Raw genomic sequence first — 20,327 nt, 5'->3', positions numbered from 1 at the left:
TGCGGTCGGTGGAGGGGAGGGGGGCCTTTCAGGTCCATGTTTGAGGCTTTCAAAGGGACGGGAAGCCTTATTCAGGTGCACTTTCTCTGGCCGGTAGAAGTGCGGTTTGCACTCCGCGCGGATTTGGCAGTCCCTGGTGGCTGTCCCGACCTCCTCGATGTGTAGGGCAGGTTGCGGGTCTTGATGAAGTGGAAAAATCGAGTGACCCCCGGGTGGCAGAGGTCCTCGTGGAGGGCTCGGAGGCGGTCCACTTGTGCGGTGGCAAATGTGCCGCGGACAGGGCATCATAAGGCTCGTTTAGCTTCCCGGGACGATACAAGATCTCGTAGTTGTAGGTGGAGAGTTCGATCCTCCACCGCAAGATCTTGTCATTTTTTATCTTGCCCGCTGTGCATTATCAAACATGGAAGCCACTGACCATTGGTCAGTGAGGAGAGGTGAATCTCCTGCCGGCCAGGTAATGCCTCCAATGTCGCACAGCTTCTACTATGGCCTGGGTCTCCTTTTCGACTGAGGAATGGCGGTTTTCGGAAGCATGGAGGGGTACGGGAGAAGAAGGCCACGGGTGTGCCCGCTTGGTTGAGGGTGGCTGCCAGAGCTACGTTGGACGCATCGCTCTCGACCTGGAAGGGGAGGGACTCATCGATGGCGTGCATCGTGGCCTTTGCAATGTCTGCTTTGATGCAGCTGAAGGCGTGGCGGGCCTCTATCGACAGGGGGAAAACTGTGGATTGGATCAGGGGATGTGCCTTGTACGCGTAGTTGGGGAACCACTGAGCATAGTAGCTAAAAAACCCTCGGCAGCGTTTCAGAGCCTTGGAGCAGTGAGGGAGGGGGAACTCCATGCATTCAGGATCGGGGCCCATAACTCCATTTCGCACTACGTAGCCGAGGATGGTAGACGGACGGTGCTAAACACGCATTTATCCTTGTTGTATGTAAGGTTAAGGATTTTAGCGGTCTGGAGAAATTTTCGGAGGTTGGTGTCGTGGCCCTGCTGGTCGTGGCCGCAGGTGGTGACATGATCGAGATACGGGAATGTTGCCTGTAAACCGTACCGGTCAACCATTCGGTCCATCTCGCGCTGGAAGACCGAGATCCCGTTGGTGACACCGAAGGGAACCCTTAAGAAGTGATAGAGCCTCCCATCTGCCCCGAAGGCAGTGTACTTGCGGTCACTAGTACGGATGGGGAGCTGGTGGTAGGCGGACTTGAGATCCACCGTGGAGAAGACCTTATAATGCGCGATCCTGTTTACCAGGTCGGATATGCGGGGGAGAGAGTACGCGTCCAGCTGCGTAAACCTGTTGATGGTCTGACTGTAGTCGATGACCATCCTATGCTTCTCACCGGTCTTTACCACCACTACTTGAGCTCTCCAGGGGCTGTTACTGGCTTCAATGACCCCTTCCCTCAGTAGCCTTTGGACCTCTGACCTAATAAAGATCCGGTCCTGGGCACTGTAGCATCTGCTCCTGGTGGCGACGGGTTTGCAATCCGGGGTGAGGTTCGCAAACAGGGAAGGCAGGTCGACCTTAAGGGTCGCGATCCGCAGACAGTAAGGGGGGGCTTAGGGCCGCCGAATTGGAAGGTCAGACTTTGGAGGTTACACTGGAAGTCTAAACCCAGGAGTGTAGCCGCGCAGAGGTGGGGAAGGACGTAGAGACGGAAATTTTTGAACTCCCTTCCCTGGACTGTGAGGTTTGCTATACAAAACTCCTTTATCTCCACTGAGTGTGAACCGGAGGCCAGGGAGATTTTTTGATTAACGGGGTGGATGAGGAGAGAACAGCGCCTTACCGTGTCGGGGTGTATGAAGCTCTCCGTGCTCCCAGAGTCGATTAGGCAGGACGTCTCATGCACGCTGATGAATACAGTCGTCGTAGCGGTTGAGAGCGTTCGAGGCCGAGACTGATCCAGAGTCACCGAGGCTAGTCGCAGCAGTTGAGAGTTCTGTTCGGGCAGTGTGTGGTCAGCTGAGCTGGGGTCCTGGGACTTCATCCAAGATGGTGTCTCCCATTGGTCGCACATGGCTGGGGGTGCACAAAATGGCGGCGCCCATCCCTCCAACGTGGCGTCCACGGAACAAGATGGCGGCGCCCGGGGTCCGCACGTGGCCCTGGGATATGGAGGTGGCGGCGACTGCTGGCCGCACGGGGCCCGTAGAGAGGTTTGTGGTTGCGGTCCACATTCGCCACTGGAGACCGCGGCAACCGCCCAGGCCTGGCATACCCCCACGAAATGGCCCTTTATGCCGCATCCCTTGCAGGTGGATGCACGGGCAGGGCAGCGCTGGTGGGGGTGCTTGGCCTGCCCGCAAAAGTAGCAGCGGGGCCCCTCGGGGTTGCCAGGCAGCCTTGCAGCGCAGGCCTGTGGGGAATTGGGGAAGTCTTGGGGTCGGCCGCAGAGGGGTTCCATGCTGCCCAGGGGGCTGCCGCGCGGACAGGAACGTAAGCGCAGGCGTTCCTGGAGGCCACGTCCAGTGAGCCTGCAAGGGCCCGTGCCTCCCTGAGACCCAGGGTGTTCTTTTCTAACAGGCGCTGGCGGATTTGTGCCGATAGCACACCTGCCACAAAAGCGTCCCGGACTAAGAGTTCCGTGTGTTCGCTAGCTGAAACTTGCGGGCAGCCGCAGCTTCTGCGCAACACCAGGAGTGCACAGTAGAATTCCTCCAGTGATTCCCCAGGGGTTTGTCGCCTTGTTGCAAGCAGGTAGCGGACGTAGACCTGGTTTACCGGGCGAATATAGTGTCCTTTTAGCAGCTCTATTGCTGCATCGAAGTCTTCCGCTTCCTCGATGAGGGTGTAAATCTCCGGGCTCACCCTTCAGTGCAGGATATGCAGTTTCTGCTCTCCCGTGGGTGCGTTTTCGGCCGTCTCGAGATACCCTTTAAAGCACGCCAGCCAGTGCTTGAAGATTGCCGCTGAGTTCGCCGCATGGGGGCTAAGTTGCAGACACTCCGGCTTGATTCGGAGCTCCATCCTGTCTTCTTAAAAAAACGAGCTTATTAAATTGATGCACGATCAATGACCACTAAAGCGAGGTTGTAGTCCAACTGAAGGCTTTATTAAGCAAGATGTTTCCCCCAGCAGCTCAGGTACAGAATAAGGGCTGCTGGGGCAGAACGGGTTCTTACACCCCGCCTATCAGGGTGGAGCTATGATACACTCTAACCAATAGAAAGCATACAGTTATAAAATATTATTTAAAAAAAAAAAAGAAAGCATACAGTTTCCACCAAGGGTGCTTTAGCCTATCAGGTACCGTAATACCTATAATACCACAGGAAGTGAGATGCGAATTGTCGGAGAAGGGAGGAGAAGGGAGTCAGGGCACTAAAGGATTTGTTTCTGGGGGTGGGGCAGTTTGTGGGACTGAAGCAGCTGAGGGCGAAATATGGGTTGGGGCAGGAGGAAATGTTTAGGTATATGCAGATCCGAGATTTCGCTAAGAAGGAGAGCTTTCCGGTGGCGCCGGCATCCACACTGTTGGAGGAGGTGCTGACGACAGGGGGAATTGAGAAGGGCTGGTGTCAGCGATTTATGGGCGAATCTGGGACAAGAGAAGACACCATTAGAACATAGAACAATACAGTGCAGTACAGGCCCTTCGGCCCTCGATGTTGCGCCGACCTCTGAAACCACTCTAAAGCCCATCTGCACTATTCCCTTATCGTCCACACAGGTGCAGCAATTGTTGTTCGGGGAATTAATAACCGGTGTCAGAGCCTTCCGCGTTGTCCACGTTGCGGGACAGCATGTAGTTGTCCATGTCTATGGACTTGCAATTGTTGATAGCCTATCGCAATCTCTCGGAGTGGGACTCTTTGAGTGGGTAGAGGATGTTTGTGAATGTTGCGGGGGAGGTCCCGCAAATCGTGTTCATATGTTCTGGTCCTGTCCAAAGCTGGAGGGGTATTGGAGGGAGGTTTTCAGGGTGATTTTGAAGGTGGAACATATGAAGCTTAAACCGGATCCTCTGGAAGCCATATTCGGGGTATCGGATTGGCCGGGGTTGGAAGCGGGTGCGGAGGCAGATGTTTTAGCCTTCGCCTTGCTGATCGCCCGAAGGCAGGTCCTGTTGGGGTGGAGGTCAGTTTCTCCATCCTGTGCCCTGGTGTGGTGGGGGTATCTGTTGGAGTTTCTAACACTCGAAGGTGACGTTTGAATTGAGGGGAAGGATGGAAGGGTTCTACAATTCATAGGCTTTGTTTTTTATGCACTTTCTGATGTTGGATGACATCGAACACCATCTGCTATAGGATTCCTCATCCTATGCGATAGAATATGGAAATAGTTACTCAGAGTAGCTGCAGAATACTGCTGCTCACTTGAAGTGACTTAATATTATGTTATGGTTATCTGTTTTTAAATTGCGATATATCAAAATAACTAAATGATGCCAAAATGTGTAGCTTCGCAACAATTCTAAGATGGTGGCCACTGAGCTGCTGAATAAAGGTTGAACCTTACAGCATCGGTGCTTGTGAGAATTAATCACCGAATACAGAATGTGTATAGGGATACCAGAAATAGTCCTGCAAAAGAAAATGGGCGTGGAATTCATTCACCCTGATTTTGGGGTATAGAGGCTGTGATTCGTGGAATGTCCATGCCATTCAGATTGAGGTGGGTAAGACTCAAAATTTGCCTATACTCCCCCTTATTTGCATGATTGTTGGGAAAGGTCTCGAGCCTTCAGAGTACACAGCAGGAGACACCAGAGAGTGTTGCTGCACACTACATGGTGCAGGCAGCTTGCTTTTCCTTAAAGGCAGACTGTCTCTTAAAAGGAAGCTGCAAAAAAAGATTGCTGAATTTAAAGTCTTACAAACTGTACACCAAGTCACACAGAGAGAACCAGACACATGGATAGAGCACTGGAGACATTAATACTTGCAAGAGGAGATATGCCATGGTCAGGCATGGGGCCAAGAGACCCTAAAGGACTGCTCTCAGAAGGGTAGATCAATTCCTGGGATCTAGACCTAAGGCAGCAGTGCCACAAGAAGTCTAATGAAATCATGCATGTGGTCAAGGTCAAGAAAATAGATGTCTGTGGATTTGTCCTAATTAGTCTTGGCTGTGATGCCATCCATGATCAAATAGTTCACCATACTCACAGGCTGATGTTTAAAAATTGGACACTTGCATAAGGTAGCAAAGGTAATTGGTACTCATGAACTCACCATGCAAGAAGAAAGAGGGACAAAAATTGGCAATAACAAATTTCAGCAAAGTATGTATGAAATTATGTTATCCAATGTATTTGGCTCCAATGTAATAACATTCTGAAGTTATTCTCTCTTTTTTGGTTTCTGTTTGTTTACATTCTTGTTATAACATTTTAAGTAAATTGTTCAGGAAGAGCAAAATGCTTAGATAATTTACAGTCGAATTTCATATAAAATTTCAAAGTTAAAATGCTATTATAATATCAATGATCAAGAAACATGTATACATTAATGCTTTAAAGAGCCTTTTAATCTGAGACAATAGCAAAAGCTAAAATTCTCATATGCTGTTGCTAAAAGATCAACTTGAAAAAAATATAATCATTTCTATGACTCTAATTAATTGCTTTCATAAACAGATGAAATATTTACAGCCCAGTACTTTAAAATGATTGCAGACAGAATATAACTTGAAAAATAAAAAAAATATATTTCGAGTACCCAATTAGGGTTTCTTTTCCAATTAAGGGGCAATTTAGCGTGGCCAATTCATCTAACCTGCACATCTTTGGGTTGCGGGGGTGAGAAACACGCAGACACAGGGAGAATGTGCAAACTCCACATGGACAGTGACCCGGACAGGGATCGAACCCGGGTCCTTGGCGATGTGAGGCAGCAGTGCTAACCATTGACCACCATGCCACCCGATAACTTGAAGAATATGGATAATATGGTTAAATATTACATTCCAAATCACTAGAGAATGCTAGGAATTCACTGATAACTGACATTGTTGCCCAATATTTATTACTACAGTTGTTACCTTTGTCGATCCTCATAGATAAAGGCATCAGATATTTTGACAAAATCTTCAAAGGCGCTCTTCCTCAAAGCCTCTTGGACAACGTGCAGTATGAGACAAATGTCTGTCTTTTGTTCTTCACGGATGCTATAATAGCGGCCTATTGTCATGACTTCATGTTCAGTGAGCAGACCTTCTCCAATCTGAATCACAATATTCCTGTTTAAAAACAAAGAATAACTAAATTCTTGCAGGCAGTAATTATCATCTATAACGTATTAAAAATGGAAGTAAATTTAAGCGTTCAAATATCTTGCATCTGTAGATGATACTATATTTGTAATGTTACCTGACTAACTGAAATGAAAAATGAACTGAAAATCGCTTATTGTCACAAGTTAGGCTTCAAATGATGTTACTGATGGGCACTGAGAATTGGAGTCTGGAATTGATTGAGACATATAAGAGCCTGCGGGGTCTTGACAAGGTTCATATGGAGAGGATGTTTTCTCTTGTGGGAAAATCTAAAACTAGCGGTCACAATTAGGATTCTACGATTTTGCAGCTATGTCCGCAGGATCCGTCTGGTCTTACGACCAGAAAGTCGGCGTCGTTCCCGCACCAATCCTCCGCCCGTTGGGGGGCTGGCAGCCATGCAGCGTAAAGCCCCCAGCTTTACCTGCGGATATGGCCGCAGGATGGCCATGTCCATGGCCGCGCATGCGGATAGCGGCGGCCGCGCCGTACAGCATGGCGCCGGTCACGCGCGGATCCGGCCTGCCAAAAACTGTCCCCCTGTATCCTCCCTCGCCACCACCGGACCATCCCCCATTGAAGTCCCCCCGCCAGCAGAATGGCTCCCTCCCCCCGACTCTGGCGGCGCTGTACACAGTCCACCGCACGAGGTCCTCGAAAGTTGTGAGGACACGTGTCTCTCGCCGTCGGGGACTCGGCCCATTGGGGTCAGATCATCAGGGGAGGGCCTCAGGTGACTTCTGCGTTTTTGAGGCGGCGGATCATCGGTAAAAACGGCGCCCCCACCCCCTCGATTCCAGTGTAAAAGTGGATTCTCCGGTCGATTGGCGAACGCGATTTCAGTGTCAGCGATCGGAGAATCCAGCCCGAGGAGTCACCCATTTACAACAGAGATGAGGTGAATTTTTTTTCTCTCAGAAGGCTGTGAGTATCTGGAGCTCTGTGGTGAATGTACTCGCCATAATGCATGACATTGTAACCATTGTCTCCACCTAATGTAACCTTTGACCTGGAAGTGGTGATATGAGCTGCTTCCAGGTACTGTACTGTAACCCACCGGGCTCCGCCCTCACCGGGGCCGTATATAACCTGGCCACCTGCGGGTCGCACTCATCTGCACAACCGACTCTGGCTAGGCAAGTTCACGACTAATAAAGCCTTATGTTCACTCGCTCTCTCGGCCTCTTGGTGAATTGAAGGTATATCAAGCTCTCTTCCTGAAAAGGTTATGGAAGTAGAGTCCTTGTGTTATGGTGGCCCAAAGACAGGGGGGATCATCAATAGATGTTCCCTTGGGCTTCATGGAGTAAAAATGGCACCATTGAGCAAACCGAGCTAGCCCAATGGGAAACGAGCATAGGGAGTTTAAAATCTGCTGTTTCACCCCGTGCCAGTATTCTGTAGTTCCTTGGCTTGGATTTGTGTGCTGGAAGCCGTGGCTATGGCCTTTCCCGTTCTGTAAATAAAAGGGTATTGTGTCTGAAGACTGGTCTTGGTGAGGTTATTATATTGGTGACGAGGAGCTTTTTTCCCAGAGCATTCTTCACTTCCGGGCAATGAGCCCGGGGCACTGGGGTTGTTGCCCCAGTATTCAGTGGGGGGAGCCCAGATGGGGGTGGGTGGGTGGCCACCATTAGGGGAGGGGTCGCCCCATGGCTGGTGGGGGATGGGTGTCTCAGCGCCCGCGGGTGTGCCATTCCACCCACTCGATCATGTATGCCCGTTGCGGGGGGACAACCCCAGTCCCTGCCTCTCTGTCCCATCGAACTCCCACAACTTCACTAACCATGGAGACCTCTGGCCATGCGCTGATGGCTATTGCTAATAGGGAATTGGCAATCGCAATGAAGTGCGCACTTCACAGCTCCCAAGTGGATTCCCGTGGGTAGGCATGCAATGTAGCATGTGGGAGTTATTGCCTTGCATCCTAATGAGACCATGATGCCAAGACATTGTGCCTGAACACTGCAGGAAGCAAAACCACGGATGCAGCAGCCAACATCCGAAAACCCAGGGCTGGGCCTCAGCACAGGGGACATTTCCATGAGCAGAGGACGGGTGTGTGCACCAGGGATGGGACTTGTGCCCGTGCCAGGTAACATTACGTGCAGGTGTCTGCGGTGCCAGGTAACATTACGTGCAGGTGTCTGCGGTTCAGGGTCTGGGTTCCGGTGATGAGGAGCCACCACTGCGGTCAGGGGTGATTGGGCAGGGCGTGTCAGATGGCAAGGGTGTGTGGGGGGGGTGGGGGGGGGGAGGGGCACGGGGGTATGGACTGTCTTGGGGTGGAAGATGCCACTGGTTGTCAGTTTCTCACCCACTCTAATTCCTTACAGGTATCACACGTGATGGTTGATATCTTGGACCACGCGGAGGCTGCCCTTGCGGTGCTGCTGACAGGCTAGGCAGCCAGACGCCGGAGAAGGTGGTGGCAGCAGCATCGACAGAGACTTGAGGCAGTGTCCCATGTGCAGGGGCACATCCCACACACTGATGACCCGGCCGCCCTCAGGCCACGGCGTGACCCAGAGGGGGAGGCCCGCAACGGCCGAAGGTGTGCAGGCATCGCTGGTCTTTCTTTTTTTTTAAAAAATATATTTATTAAAGTTTTTTAACACAATTTTTCTTCCTTACAAACAATAACCCCCCCCCCGCGTACCAAAGAAAAAAACGAGAAATCGCGCAGAGCATAATATATACATGGCAAAATGATATATTTACACAGCTTTGTACACTGGCCCTCACCCGTACGTGCCAGTTTCCCCAACCCTTCATGTTATCTGATGCTCATCCACCCTCCCAGGCAGTCCCCCCTTCCCCCCCCCCCCCCCTCCCAGGACGTTCCCCCCCCCCCCCCCCCCCCCCAAGGTTGCTGCTGCTGCTGACCGACCTTCCTCTAACACTCCGCGAGATAGTCTAGGAACGGTTGCCACCACCTGTAGAACCCCTGCGCAGATCCTCTCAAGGCGAACTTAATCCTCTCCAACTTTATGAACCCAGCCATATCATTTATCCTGGCCTCCAGGATGGGGGGCTTCGCCTCCTTCCACATTAGCAAGATCCTTCGCCGGGCTACTAGGGACGCAAAGGCCAGGATGCCGGCCTCTTTCGCCTCCTGCACTCCCGGTTCGTCCACTACTCCAAATATTGCTAGCCCCCAGCCTGGCTTGACCCGGACTTTCACCACCTGAGATATTGCTCCCGCCACTCCTCTCCAGAACCCCTCCAGTGCCGGGCATGACCAAAACATATGAACATGGTTCGCCGGACTCCCTGAGCACGTTCCACATCTGTCCTCCACCCCAAAGAACCTACTCAACCTCGCCCCCGTCGGGCTCGTGGTATACTTTGTCGGCAAGAGCGGCAGCGGTGCCGTCACCAACGCCCCCAGGCTCGTTCCTTTACAGGACGCCATCTCCATCCTCTTCCATGCCGCCCCCTCTCCCTCCATAACCCACTTGCGGATCATCGCCACATTTGCTGCCCAGTAGTAGCTCCCCAGGTTTGGCAGCGCCAACCCTCCTCGGTCCCTACTGCATTCCAGGAACCCTCTCCTTACTCTCGGGGTCTTATTCGCCCACACAAACCCCATAATACTCCTGCCTACTCTCTTAAAAAAGGCCTTAGTGATCACGATGGGAAGGCACTGAAACACAAACAGAAACCTCGCCCCCGTCAACCTCGTTCTGTGGACCACCTTAAATTGTATCAGGCTGAGCCTGGCACACGAGGAGGAGGAATTAACCCTACCTAGGGCATCAGCCCACAGACCTTCCTCGATCTCCTCCCCCAGCTCCTCCTCCCATTTACCCTTCAACTCTTCTACCAGAGCTTCCCCCTCTTCTTTCAACTCCTGGTGTATTTCCGACACCTTGCCCTCCCCGACCCATACACCTGAGATCACCCTATCTTGAACTTCTTGTGCCGGGAGCAACGGGACTTCCCTCACCTGTTGCCTCACAAAAGCCCTCACCTTCATACATCTAAAGGCATTTCCTGGGGGTAACTCGAACTTCTCCTCCAGGGCCCCTCGGCTCGCAAACGTCCCGTCGATGAACAGGTCCCCCATTCTTCCAATCCCTGCTCGATGCCAGCTCTGGAACCCCCCGTCCATCTTCCCCGGGACAAACCGGTGGTTACCCCTGATCGGGGACCACACCAATGCTCCCATTGCACCCCGGTGCCGTCGCCACTGGCCCCAGATCCTTAGCATTGCCGCCACCACCGGGCTCGTGGTATACTTTGTCGGCAAGAGCGGCAGCGGTGCCGTCACCAACGCCCCCAGGCTCGTTCCTTTACAGGACGCCATCTCCATCCTCTTCCATGCCGCCCCCTCTCCCTCCATAACCCACTTGCGGATCATCGCCACATTTGCTGCCCAGTAGTAGCTCCCCAGGTTTGGCAGCGCCAACCCTCCTCGGTCCCTACTGCATTCCAGGAACCCTCTCCTTACTCTCGGGGTCTTATTCGCCCACACAAACCCCATAATACTCCTGCCTACTCTCTTAAAAAAGGCCTTAGTGATCACGATGGGAAGGCACTGAAACACAAACAGAAACCTTGGAAGGACCACCATTTTGACCGACTGCACTCTACCCGCCAGCGAGTAACATGTCCCATCTTTTGAAATCCTCCTCCATTTGCTCCACCAACCTCGTCAGATTCAGTTTATGTAGGGTCCCCCAACTCTTGGCTATCTGGATCCCCAGATACCGAAAGCTCCCCTCCGCCCTCCTCAGCCGTAGGTCCCCTATCCCTCTTTCTTGGTCCCCTGCCTGTATTACAAAGAGCTCACTCTTCCCTACATTGAGCTTATAGCCCGAAAACTCCCCAAACTCCCTTAGAGTCTGCATGACCTCCACCATCCCCTCCATTGGATCTGCCACGTACAGCAACAGGTCATCCGCATATCGTGACACCCGATGCTCTTCTCCCCGTTGGACCACCCCCCTCCATTTACTAGACTCCCTCAATGACATGGCCAATGGTTCGATCGCCAATGCGAACAACAGGGGGGACAGGGGGCACCCCTGCCTCGTCCCTCGGTACAGTCGAAAGTACTCCGACCCCCGCCGATTCGTCACTACACTCGCCATCGGGGCTCTGTAAAGGAGCTTAACCCAATTGATAAACCCTACCCCGAACCCAACCTACGCAGCACTCCCACTCTACTCGGTCAAAGGCCTTCTCCGCGTCCATAGCTGCCACTATCTCTGCCTCTCCCTCCTCCGATGGCATCAGTATCACGTTTAAGAGCCGCCGCACATTGGTGTTTAGTTGCCTGCCCTTTACAAATCCCGTCTGGTCCTCGTGGATTACCCCCGGGACACAGTCCTCGATCCTCGTGGCCAGCACTTTTGCCAGCAACTTTGCATCCACATTGAGGAGCGAGATCGGCCTGTACGATCCACATTGCAGTGGGTCCTTGTCCCGCTTTAGGATCAAAGAAATTGTCGCTTCCGACATTGTCGGGGGCAGGGTCCCCTCCTCTCTTGCCTCATTAAAGGTCCTCACCAGTAGTGGGGCCAACAGGTCTGCGTACTTCCTGTAGAACTCCACCGGGAATCCGTCCGGTCCCGGGGCCTTCCCCGCCTGCATGCTCCCCAAACCCTTGCTCAGCTCCTCCAGCCCAATTGGTGCCCCCAAACCAGCCACCTCTTGCTCCTCCACCCTCGGGAATCTCAGCTGATCTAGGAATCGACTCATCCCCTCTTCCCCCGCTGAGGGCTGGGATCTGTACAGCTCTTCATAAAAGGCCTTAAATACCTCGTTTATTTTCGTCGCACACCGAACCGTGGCTCCCCGTGGCTCCCCTTCCATCTTTGACTCCCCCTATTTCCCTCGCTGCCATCCTCTTACGGAGCTGGTGTGCCAGCATCCGACTAGCCTTTTCCCCATACTCGTAGGTCGCCCCCTGCGCTTTCCTCCACTCCACCTCCGCCTTCCCTGTGGTCAACAGGTCAAACTCCGTCTGGAGCCGTCGTCTTTCCCCAAGTAATCTTTCCTCCGGGGCCTCTGCGTATCTCCTGTCCTCTCTCAAAATCTCCCCCACTAACCTCTCCCTTTCCATACCCTCTGTCTTCTCCCTATGAGCCCTAATGGAAATTAGCTCTCCCCTGATCACCGCCTTCAACGCCTCCCATACCACCCCCACCCGCACCTCCCCGTTGTCGTTGGCCTCCAAGTACCTTTCGATACACCCCCTCACCTTCCCACACACCACCTCGTCCGCCAGCAGTCCCACATCCAGCCGCTACAACGGGCGTTGGTCCTTCTCCTCTCCCAGCTTCAGTTCCACCCAGTGCGGGGCATGGTCCGAAACGGCTGTAGCCGAATACTCCGTCCCCTCCACACACGGGATGAGCGCCCTACCCAGAACAAAGAAATCTATCCGGGAGTAGGCTTTGTGTACATGGGAGAAGAAAGAAAATTCCCTGGCCTGCGGCCTTGCAAACCGCCATGGGTCCACTTCCCCCATCTGATCCATAAACCCCCTAAGTACCTTGGCCGCCGCCGGCCTCTCTCCAGTCCTTGATTTGGAGCGGTCCAGTGCTGGATCCAACACTGTATTGAAGTCCCCTCCCATTATCAGGCCTCCTATCTCCAGGTCCGGAATGCGCCCCAACATACGCTTCATGAATCCTGCATCATCCCAGTTCGGGGCGTATACGTTTACCAACACCACCCACGTCCCTTGCAGCCTACCGCTCACCATTACATATCGCCCTCCATTGTCCGCTACAATAGTCTTGGCCTCAAATGACACCCGCTTTCCCACCAATATTGCCACCCCTCTGTTCTTCGCGTCCAGTCCCGAGTGGAATACCTGTCCTACCCATCCCTTTCTTAGCCTGACCTGGTCCGCCACCTTCAGGTGTGTCTCTTGGAGCATGGCCACGTCCGCCTTCAGTCCCTTTAAGTGCGCGAACACTGAGCCCTCTTCACCGGCCCATTCAGGCCCCTCACATTCCACGTTATCAGCCGGATTGGAGGGGCTCTCACCCGCTCCCCCCCCCCCCCCCCCCAACCACGCCCCGCCGACTAGCCATCTCCTTTTCTGGGCCAGTCCCGTGTCCGCGTCTCCCTCACCCTCCAGTCCCCCAGAGGGGGGACCCCCGTCCCGACCACCTCTTCTGTGTCCCATTCCCTTTCGGCCAGTGCAGCAGCAACCTTTCCCGCACCCCCCCCCTTCCCTCTCTCCCCTCCTCCGCTTTGCAACCTCTGTGCTCCAGTCCGGGTATATTCGGATCTCTGCATTGTCCCACTTACTGCTCTGCGCCTTCTGTCCGTGAACCGGTGGAACCTCACCACCATCACCCTTGGCGGCTCATTTGCCTGGGGCTTCTTCGCCAGCACCCGATGTGCCCCGTCCAACTCCAGCGGCCTCGAAGGGGCCTTCGTGCCCATCATCGCCTCGAGCATCGTGCTCGCATATGCCCCGGCATCAGCCCCCTCCACTCCCTCAGGGTGACCCAGGATTTGCAGATTCTTTCTCCTCGACCTGTTCTCCAGGTCTTCGAGTCTTCCCGCCCACCTCTTGTGTAGCGCCTCGTTCTGCTCCACTCTCACCGCCAGGCCCACGAGCTCGTCCTCGTTCTGACTGACTCTTTTCTGTACCTCCTGGATCTTAGCTTCATGGGCCTTCTGGGTGATCCCGAGTCCTTCAATTGCCGAAAGCATAGGCGCCAACATCTCCTTGCGCATCTCCTCGCGCTGCTCCTCGAAGCAGCGCTTGATGAACTCCTGCAGCTCCCCTTTGTCCCTGGCCGCCGCCATTTTGTTTTCTTTCCCTCGCTTCTCCCGTTGCTCCAGTGCCGCCCCTTTGACCGTTTCACTTCTGGTCCGTTTCATAGAAGTTGGAGGGGGACCTCTCTCTTCCCTTCCCCACGGGTTGCATCCATTGGGGCTCCTCTAACGAGCCCGAAAGTCCGTGCTAGCGGGAGCTGCCGAATCGTGCGGCTTAGCTCCGCATAGCCGCAACCGGAAGTCGAGAGGGAATCCTTTTGGCAGTGTTCGCTTCACCAGTCTGCCCCAAAAAGTCTGGAAACTCCTGAAAAAGGTCTGAGAGTCGGTTCCAGACTGGAGCTGCCGAATGCGCGACCTACTCCTCCATGGTCGCCACCGGAAGCCTCGTCCCTGCTTCTTCAATGGCCTTGGTAGATCTTTTCACAGTTGTTCCCTCTGCTGCTAGAATTCACCTTTGATAGAGGCCCTCAAGTCAGATTGCAGCTTTAAGCTTGCCCTTCCACCGCCTGCATGCTGGAAGAGGCTTTTGTCTATTCCTGCAGCTCAAGCCAAATCTTTTAAGACATAACATTCCTGGGAGACACTGTCAGGGGAATGCAGCAGTCTTCTTCCCACACCGGGAAATGTCAAACAAATGCCGTGGGGGCCCAAAAGTCCGTTCCAAGCGGGAGCTACCGAATATGCGACCTAGCTCTGCATAGCCGCACCCGGACGCATCGCTGGTCTTTCAAACACATGATGAATCGTGTGTGCCACAGGAGGCGCCGCCTCAACAAATGGACAGTGCAGCACCTGTGCCATGTCCTTGCGGATGTGGCACCACTTTGAAGAGGAGGATACCCATTCTCGTTGGCCGTCAAGGTCACCGCAGCCCTGAACGTCTACGCTTCAGGATCATTTCAGGTCTCGAGCAGGGACCTCTGGCAATTTACAAGCTACAGCCCACAAGTGCATCCGTAAGGTCATGCTTGCTTTGTTTGCTCGGGCAGCAAACTATATAAACTTTGACATGGTCCAGGCCCAACAAGATGCCCAGGCAGCAGGGTTCGCTGCCATCGATGGGATGCCCCAGGTCCAGGGTGTAATGGATGGGATGCATGACGCCTTGTGTGCACCGGACAGTCAGGTAGTGCCATGCATCTACAGGAAGGGGTTCCACTCCCTGAACATCCAGCCTGTGCGCCACCACCACATGAAGATCATGCAAATGTGTGTATGCTTCCCAGGAAGTGTGCACAACAGCTACATCCTGGCGCAGTGGAACATCGCCAGCCTCTTCGAGGATCACCAGGGTACCGGTTGGCTCTTGTGTATGAGGGGTACCTGGTGAGGACCTGGCTAATGATGCAGGTATGGAAGCCGGTGACCGATGCGGACACCCGATACAACAAGGCCCATCTGGCTACCTGGGCTGTCATTGAGCGGTGCATCGGACTCGTCAAAATGCGGTTCCGATCCCTCGACCACTCTGGTTCTGCAAACCCCCAGAGAGTCACCTGCTTCCTGGTGGTCCACTGTGCCCTCCACAACCTGGCACGGCAGCAGGGTGACGTGCTGGAAGTGGAGGGTATGAACATGCAGCCACCTCCAATGAGGAGGACGAGGAGACTCCGGACCAGGAGGGGCTGGAGGGCGAGCCCAGTGAGCACCCACAGGACCAGCTGGAGGATGGACGATGGCAGCGATGAGGGTCCGGAAGGCTGGGGAGGAGGTAGCAGCAACTGTCCAGCAAGCCCGAAGGGCCAGGGAGGCTCTCATCCTCGCCTGCTTTACATAGGACGTGGCTTTGTCTGTCATCTCATCCCCTCCCCACCATCTTCCCTTCCCCCTTCACTCCCACCCATTCTCCCCACCTGCCCCAACCCCTCCCATCATCCTGTTTACCCTCTCAGGGTCTATGTGACATCACCCCAGGGTGAAGGGAATGAGTTGACACTGTCAGTGGGTCACTGTCGAAGGCACGGGGAAGATGATAACCCGCTGAGTGCTGGTGCTCCTCAACCAATGCCATAGTCTTGACTCCTGCCTGTCTGCTGAGTGCTCGCTCACACTTGTAGCCACCTAAAATGGCTGATTCCCTATTAATTTGGCCAAAACCCGATTTAAAATGGCTAACCGAAAAGGCTGATGGGAAAAGCAGCCAACAGGACACAAACGGACAGCTGCAGACAGAATAGCGTATTCGGCTCTGGGGAAGTCGGCCCAGATCGATACTCAAGACTATTAGCAGCACATCAACCCAGACATCTGCAGTTTAATCGGCTATCCCCGGGAACAATTGCAACATATTAGCAATTGAATGCCGGGCCAGACCTGTCGGCGCCTGCAGTGGCTGAAACAAAGACAGGTGAATCGCCCCGTTATTGGACATATCGAACCTAGTGATTGGGAACAAGTCCAATCACTTGGGACTCAGGGTCAAGGGCCGCCCCGAAAGGCGGGAAGCCCCTGGGCCCTATAAAGTGAGGGGCCGAGTTCAGATCTCTCTCTCTCTCTCTTCTTCACCTGCTCGCAGCCTTCGCAGGAACATTCAGCAAAGAACCGTAAGTTTGACTCCAGCGATCGCTACCCGATAATGACTCCTAGCCATCGACCCGTATCAGCGTTTTGAATCCCGCGGGCCAGATCCGATTTGATAAGCCATTTGTTTCCCTGACCTGGTGGGCCCTTCCTAAAGTTAAGTATTGGCCAGTAGTGGTAGGTTTCGATATAGATGGTAGGATTATTGTGTAACCATTAGTTGTTGTATATAATAAATGACCGTTGATTTGAATCTTACTAAGCGATGTGCTGACTTATTAATCATAACTCGGGCTTGAACCACGTGGCGGTATCAGAAAGATACCTGGCGACTCGTGAGCAAAGGTGACATAATCAGAGGTAATAAAACTAAGGCTAAAAAGAGCAACACACTCATCACCTGCATGTGGTGTGCCTGTGGGAGGTATCCAAGACCACCACACCAAGGTGGCTGGGGCAGGGGATTCGCGGTCGGCCTGCGTTGTGGAAGAAAGTGCCAGAGGCATCATATTTCTCGGGTGCAACATTTTTTAATGCTGCACATATGTGTCCCCAACTGCCCCTGGCTCCCGATGGTGCCGCCCCCTCCCTCATCCCACACCCTTCCAACGCATCCCCCATCCCATCTTCCCCCTTCCTCCCCCACATCCCCAACCCCATCCCCCCCAGTGCCCTAACAGTGGGGCAGCACAGTAGCATAGTGGTTAGCACAGTTGCTTCACAGCTCCAGGGTCCCAGGTTCGATTCCGAGTTTGGGTCACTGTCTGTGTGAAGTCTGCACGTTCTCCCCATGTGTGCGTGGGTTTCCTCCGGGTGCTCCGGTTTCCTCCCACAGTCCAAAGATGTGCAGGTTAGGTGGATTGGCCATGATAAATTGCCCTTAGTGTCCAAAAAGGGTAGGTTGGGTTACGGGGATAAAGGGGATAGGGTGGAGGTGTGGGGATTAAGTAGGGTGCTCTTTCCAAGGGCTGGTGCAGACTCTATGGGCTGAATAGCCTCCTTTTGCACTGTAAATTCTATGATTCTATGATCTTCGACCTGCTTGGCCGTCCGTGCTCAACCGCTGCATCTACATATTTCCCCAAGATGCACATCAGAGGTGGAGACATCCTGCTGCTTACCACATCCCGTGGCCTTCGATGCCCCTGGCGGGCGTCCTCTGGGGGCTCTGGGGCCAGAAGGTGCTGACTCCGAGACGCGCCGTTGTCATGGGGGTTGAACTCAGGGAGCTGGTGGCTGCCGTTGCTAGTCAGGGTTGGCACCCAGCGTCCCCTCCTCCCATTTGGTGTCCATAGTGGGGGAGGAGTGGAGGGGCAGCTGAATTGAGCACTGGCTGCCTCGGCGTTATCTGGCTCTGCCAGCCCTGGCGGCGCCCTAATTTCTTTGCCCTCGGCGATGCTCCTCAATGACTGGGTCATGCTCCGGGGTGCCCCGGCAATTCCCACCTGCAACTGGGACATGCTCTGGAGTGCCTTGGCACTGCCCATTTGAGACTGAGACTCATAAAGGTCCACCTAGGACTGGGACAAGTCCCCCAGTGAGTCGGACATACTATTGAAGCGCTTAGCCATGTCCGTCACTGACTAAGCCACGCCTTGAACACCTCCACTCATGCTGCTGACGTCATGCACCAGGCTCTCCACTGCAGTTGCCACCCTAACAGTGTTGGACTCAGGGCCACGCATTGCCGGCGCTATCTCCTCTGCCAAAGTCTCTGGGACTCCTCCAAACGGCTATGGACCTGCTGGAATGACGGTGACATTCCGCTCTGAATATCACGGCCACACCCTTTCGACTGCATCAGCTCCATATAAATCTGGTCCAGAGGTTCAGCATCCTGCTGCCCATCTGGGCCCTCTCCCATCTGTTGTGGGGACATAGAGGGGACATCATGAGCTACAGGCTTTGTTAAATTGTGGGGGTATGGGGGAGGGGGCGGGTGTGGGGTTGGCATTGCTGGACATGGGTGGTCTAGGGCATGGTATTGTGCTGGGCGGGGGGCGATGCCAGGTGCATGGTCGTCGGAGGTTTGGGGGGCAGGGGTGGCGGGTGGGAGCTGCACTGCTGGACATAGGTGGACCGGGGCACGGTATGGTGCTGGGCAGGGCGGTGCCAGGTGCACAGTCGCCGGTGTGAAAGGGACGGCGGTGGGTTGGTGCCCGGGAGCCGGTGCCATCCGACCAATGCAGCCTGGTGCAGTTTGTTGATCTTCTTGCGACACTGGGTGCCTGTCATCCTGGTGATGGTCCCTGAGCTGACAGCTGCTGCCACCTCCTCCCAGGTGACACTGGCGGCCCTGTGGCTGACCAGCTGAGCCCGTTGGGGAAACAGGTCATCCCGTCTGGATTCAACCACATCCAACAATCTGGCCAGGTCGATATCCCTGAATCTCGGGATTAGTCTCCTCGGTGGCATGCTGTGAGCTGAGTGGGGTTTGCTCTGCAGGCTCAGTTTAAGTGCAGCTCCCCCTTGTTGGCAAGGAGCTGGCGTACGCAACCTGGCGAATCAGCCGATGGGACCATCATTTGCGGTGTGGAGCCAGTTGGGGCTCGTTACGTGGAGCAGTTAATGTTTTATACTGGTGACAGCCTCGCCGGCTTAAGTGTCGGGAAGCTCACGGCAGTTGCTGCTCGTAACTATACTGAAAAACCTTTCCATTAAATCGTGTCCAATGGGTGGAACGGTGGCGCTGTGGTTAACACTGCTGCCTCACGGTGCTGAGGACCCAGGTTCGATCCCGGCCTCGGGTCACTGTCTGTGTGGAATTTGCACATTCCCCGTGTGTGTGTGGGTCTCACCCCCACAACCCTAAGATGTGCACGATAGGGGATTGGCCATGCTAAATTGCCCCTTAATTGGGGAAAAAAAAATAATTGAGTACTCTAAATATGTTTTTAAAAATCGTTCTCTGTGTGTTTGTGTGAGAATATGAGAGTGTGTGCATATGAGAGAGAAAGAGGGAATAAGTGTGTATGTGGGTGTGTCTGGCTCATTCCCAGTCTCAGGATTCTCATTCACTCTCATCCCCACACACCGACACATACCTACTCCCACAGTGGGTGAGACTGCGAGCGAGCCAGACAGACACGCTGGCTGGGATTCTCCGTTCGGGAGTCTAAGTTCTCCCGTCAGCAGAGAGTCAGGACTGGTCTCCGCTGGCACTAATAGCGTCCCTGACGTGCCATTCTATGGCACTTAGAAAAATGTTTTTCCAAATCGGGTTTTCTGTGCCATTGCACGCTGAGATCTGTGCTGCAACTGGTCACATGATAATTTACTGGAACAGAGCTGCTTTTCTGTAACCAAAAATCAGATGCTAGCTCTTAATTGGGCATTCACCGTTTGGGAGACTAAGGCCGGAATTTACCAACCAACCTGCCATGTGTCTTTTGGCAGTGGAGGATTTTCTGGTCTCGCTGTTGTCAACGGGATTTCCCATTGACTGCACCCCTCGTCGCCGGGAAACCAGTGTACCATTGGTGGGACTGGAATATTCCGCTGACGTGAATAGCTGATAAATCGGCCCTAGGTGTTGCTGCCGGGAATGAATAGTGTGCAATTTGCACTTCTGTTGGGGGCGTTATTTAGTAAGTGAGTCACATCTTGCAAATTTAAAAAACAAATTCAGAGCAATGCCCAGTTTAGCAGGCATAGTAACCACTGGGAACAGAGTTAGCTCTGAAGAGTCTGACAGCAGGAGCTGCTCCACTTATCACATACTCATTGCAGCTACGAAGATGGCTCACAAAAGACTTGCCCCCTGAATTCAGATGGACCCACAGCTCTATGCTAGTGAGGAGCTGAGTGACATCCTCTTACGCAGGGTGGGTC

At 53.8% G+C, this 20,327-nt stretch overlaps 1 protein-coding gene across 3 annotated transcripts in view; it reads right to left on the bottom strand.

Annotated features, from left to right (window-relative positions):
* The window catches only part of efhc2 (EF-hand domain (C-terminal) containing 2), a 232,602-nt gene that overhangs the window by 20,869 nt on the left and 191,406 nt on the right, over positions 1–20,327 (bottom strand). For all 3 annotated transcript variants that reach the window (XM_072513842.1, XM_072513841.1, XM_072513843.1), the window contains one exon: positions 5,997–6,194. In XM_072513842.1, the coding sequence (XP_072369943.1) occupies positions 5,997–6,194 (198 nt within the window). The remainder of the gene's footprint in view (positions 1–5,996; positions 6,195–20,327) is intronic.

This window comes from Scyliorhinus torazame, chromosome 8 (assembly GCF_047496885.1).
Source record: "Scyliorhinus torazame isolate Kashiwa2021f chromosome 8, sScyTor2.1, whole genome shotgun sequence".
Classification (NCBI taxonomy): domain Eukaryota; kingdom Metazoa; phylum Chordata; class Chondrichthyes; order Carcharhiniformes; family Scyliorhinidae; genus Scyliorhinus; species Scyliorhinus torazame.
Note: the sequence above shows the minus strand (reverse complement) of the source record. Positions and strands in the feature narration are given on the sequence as shown.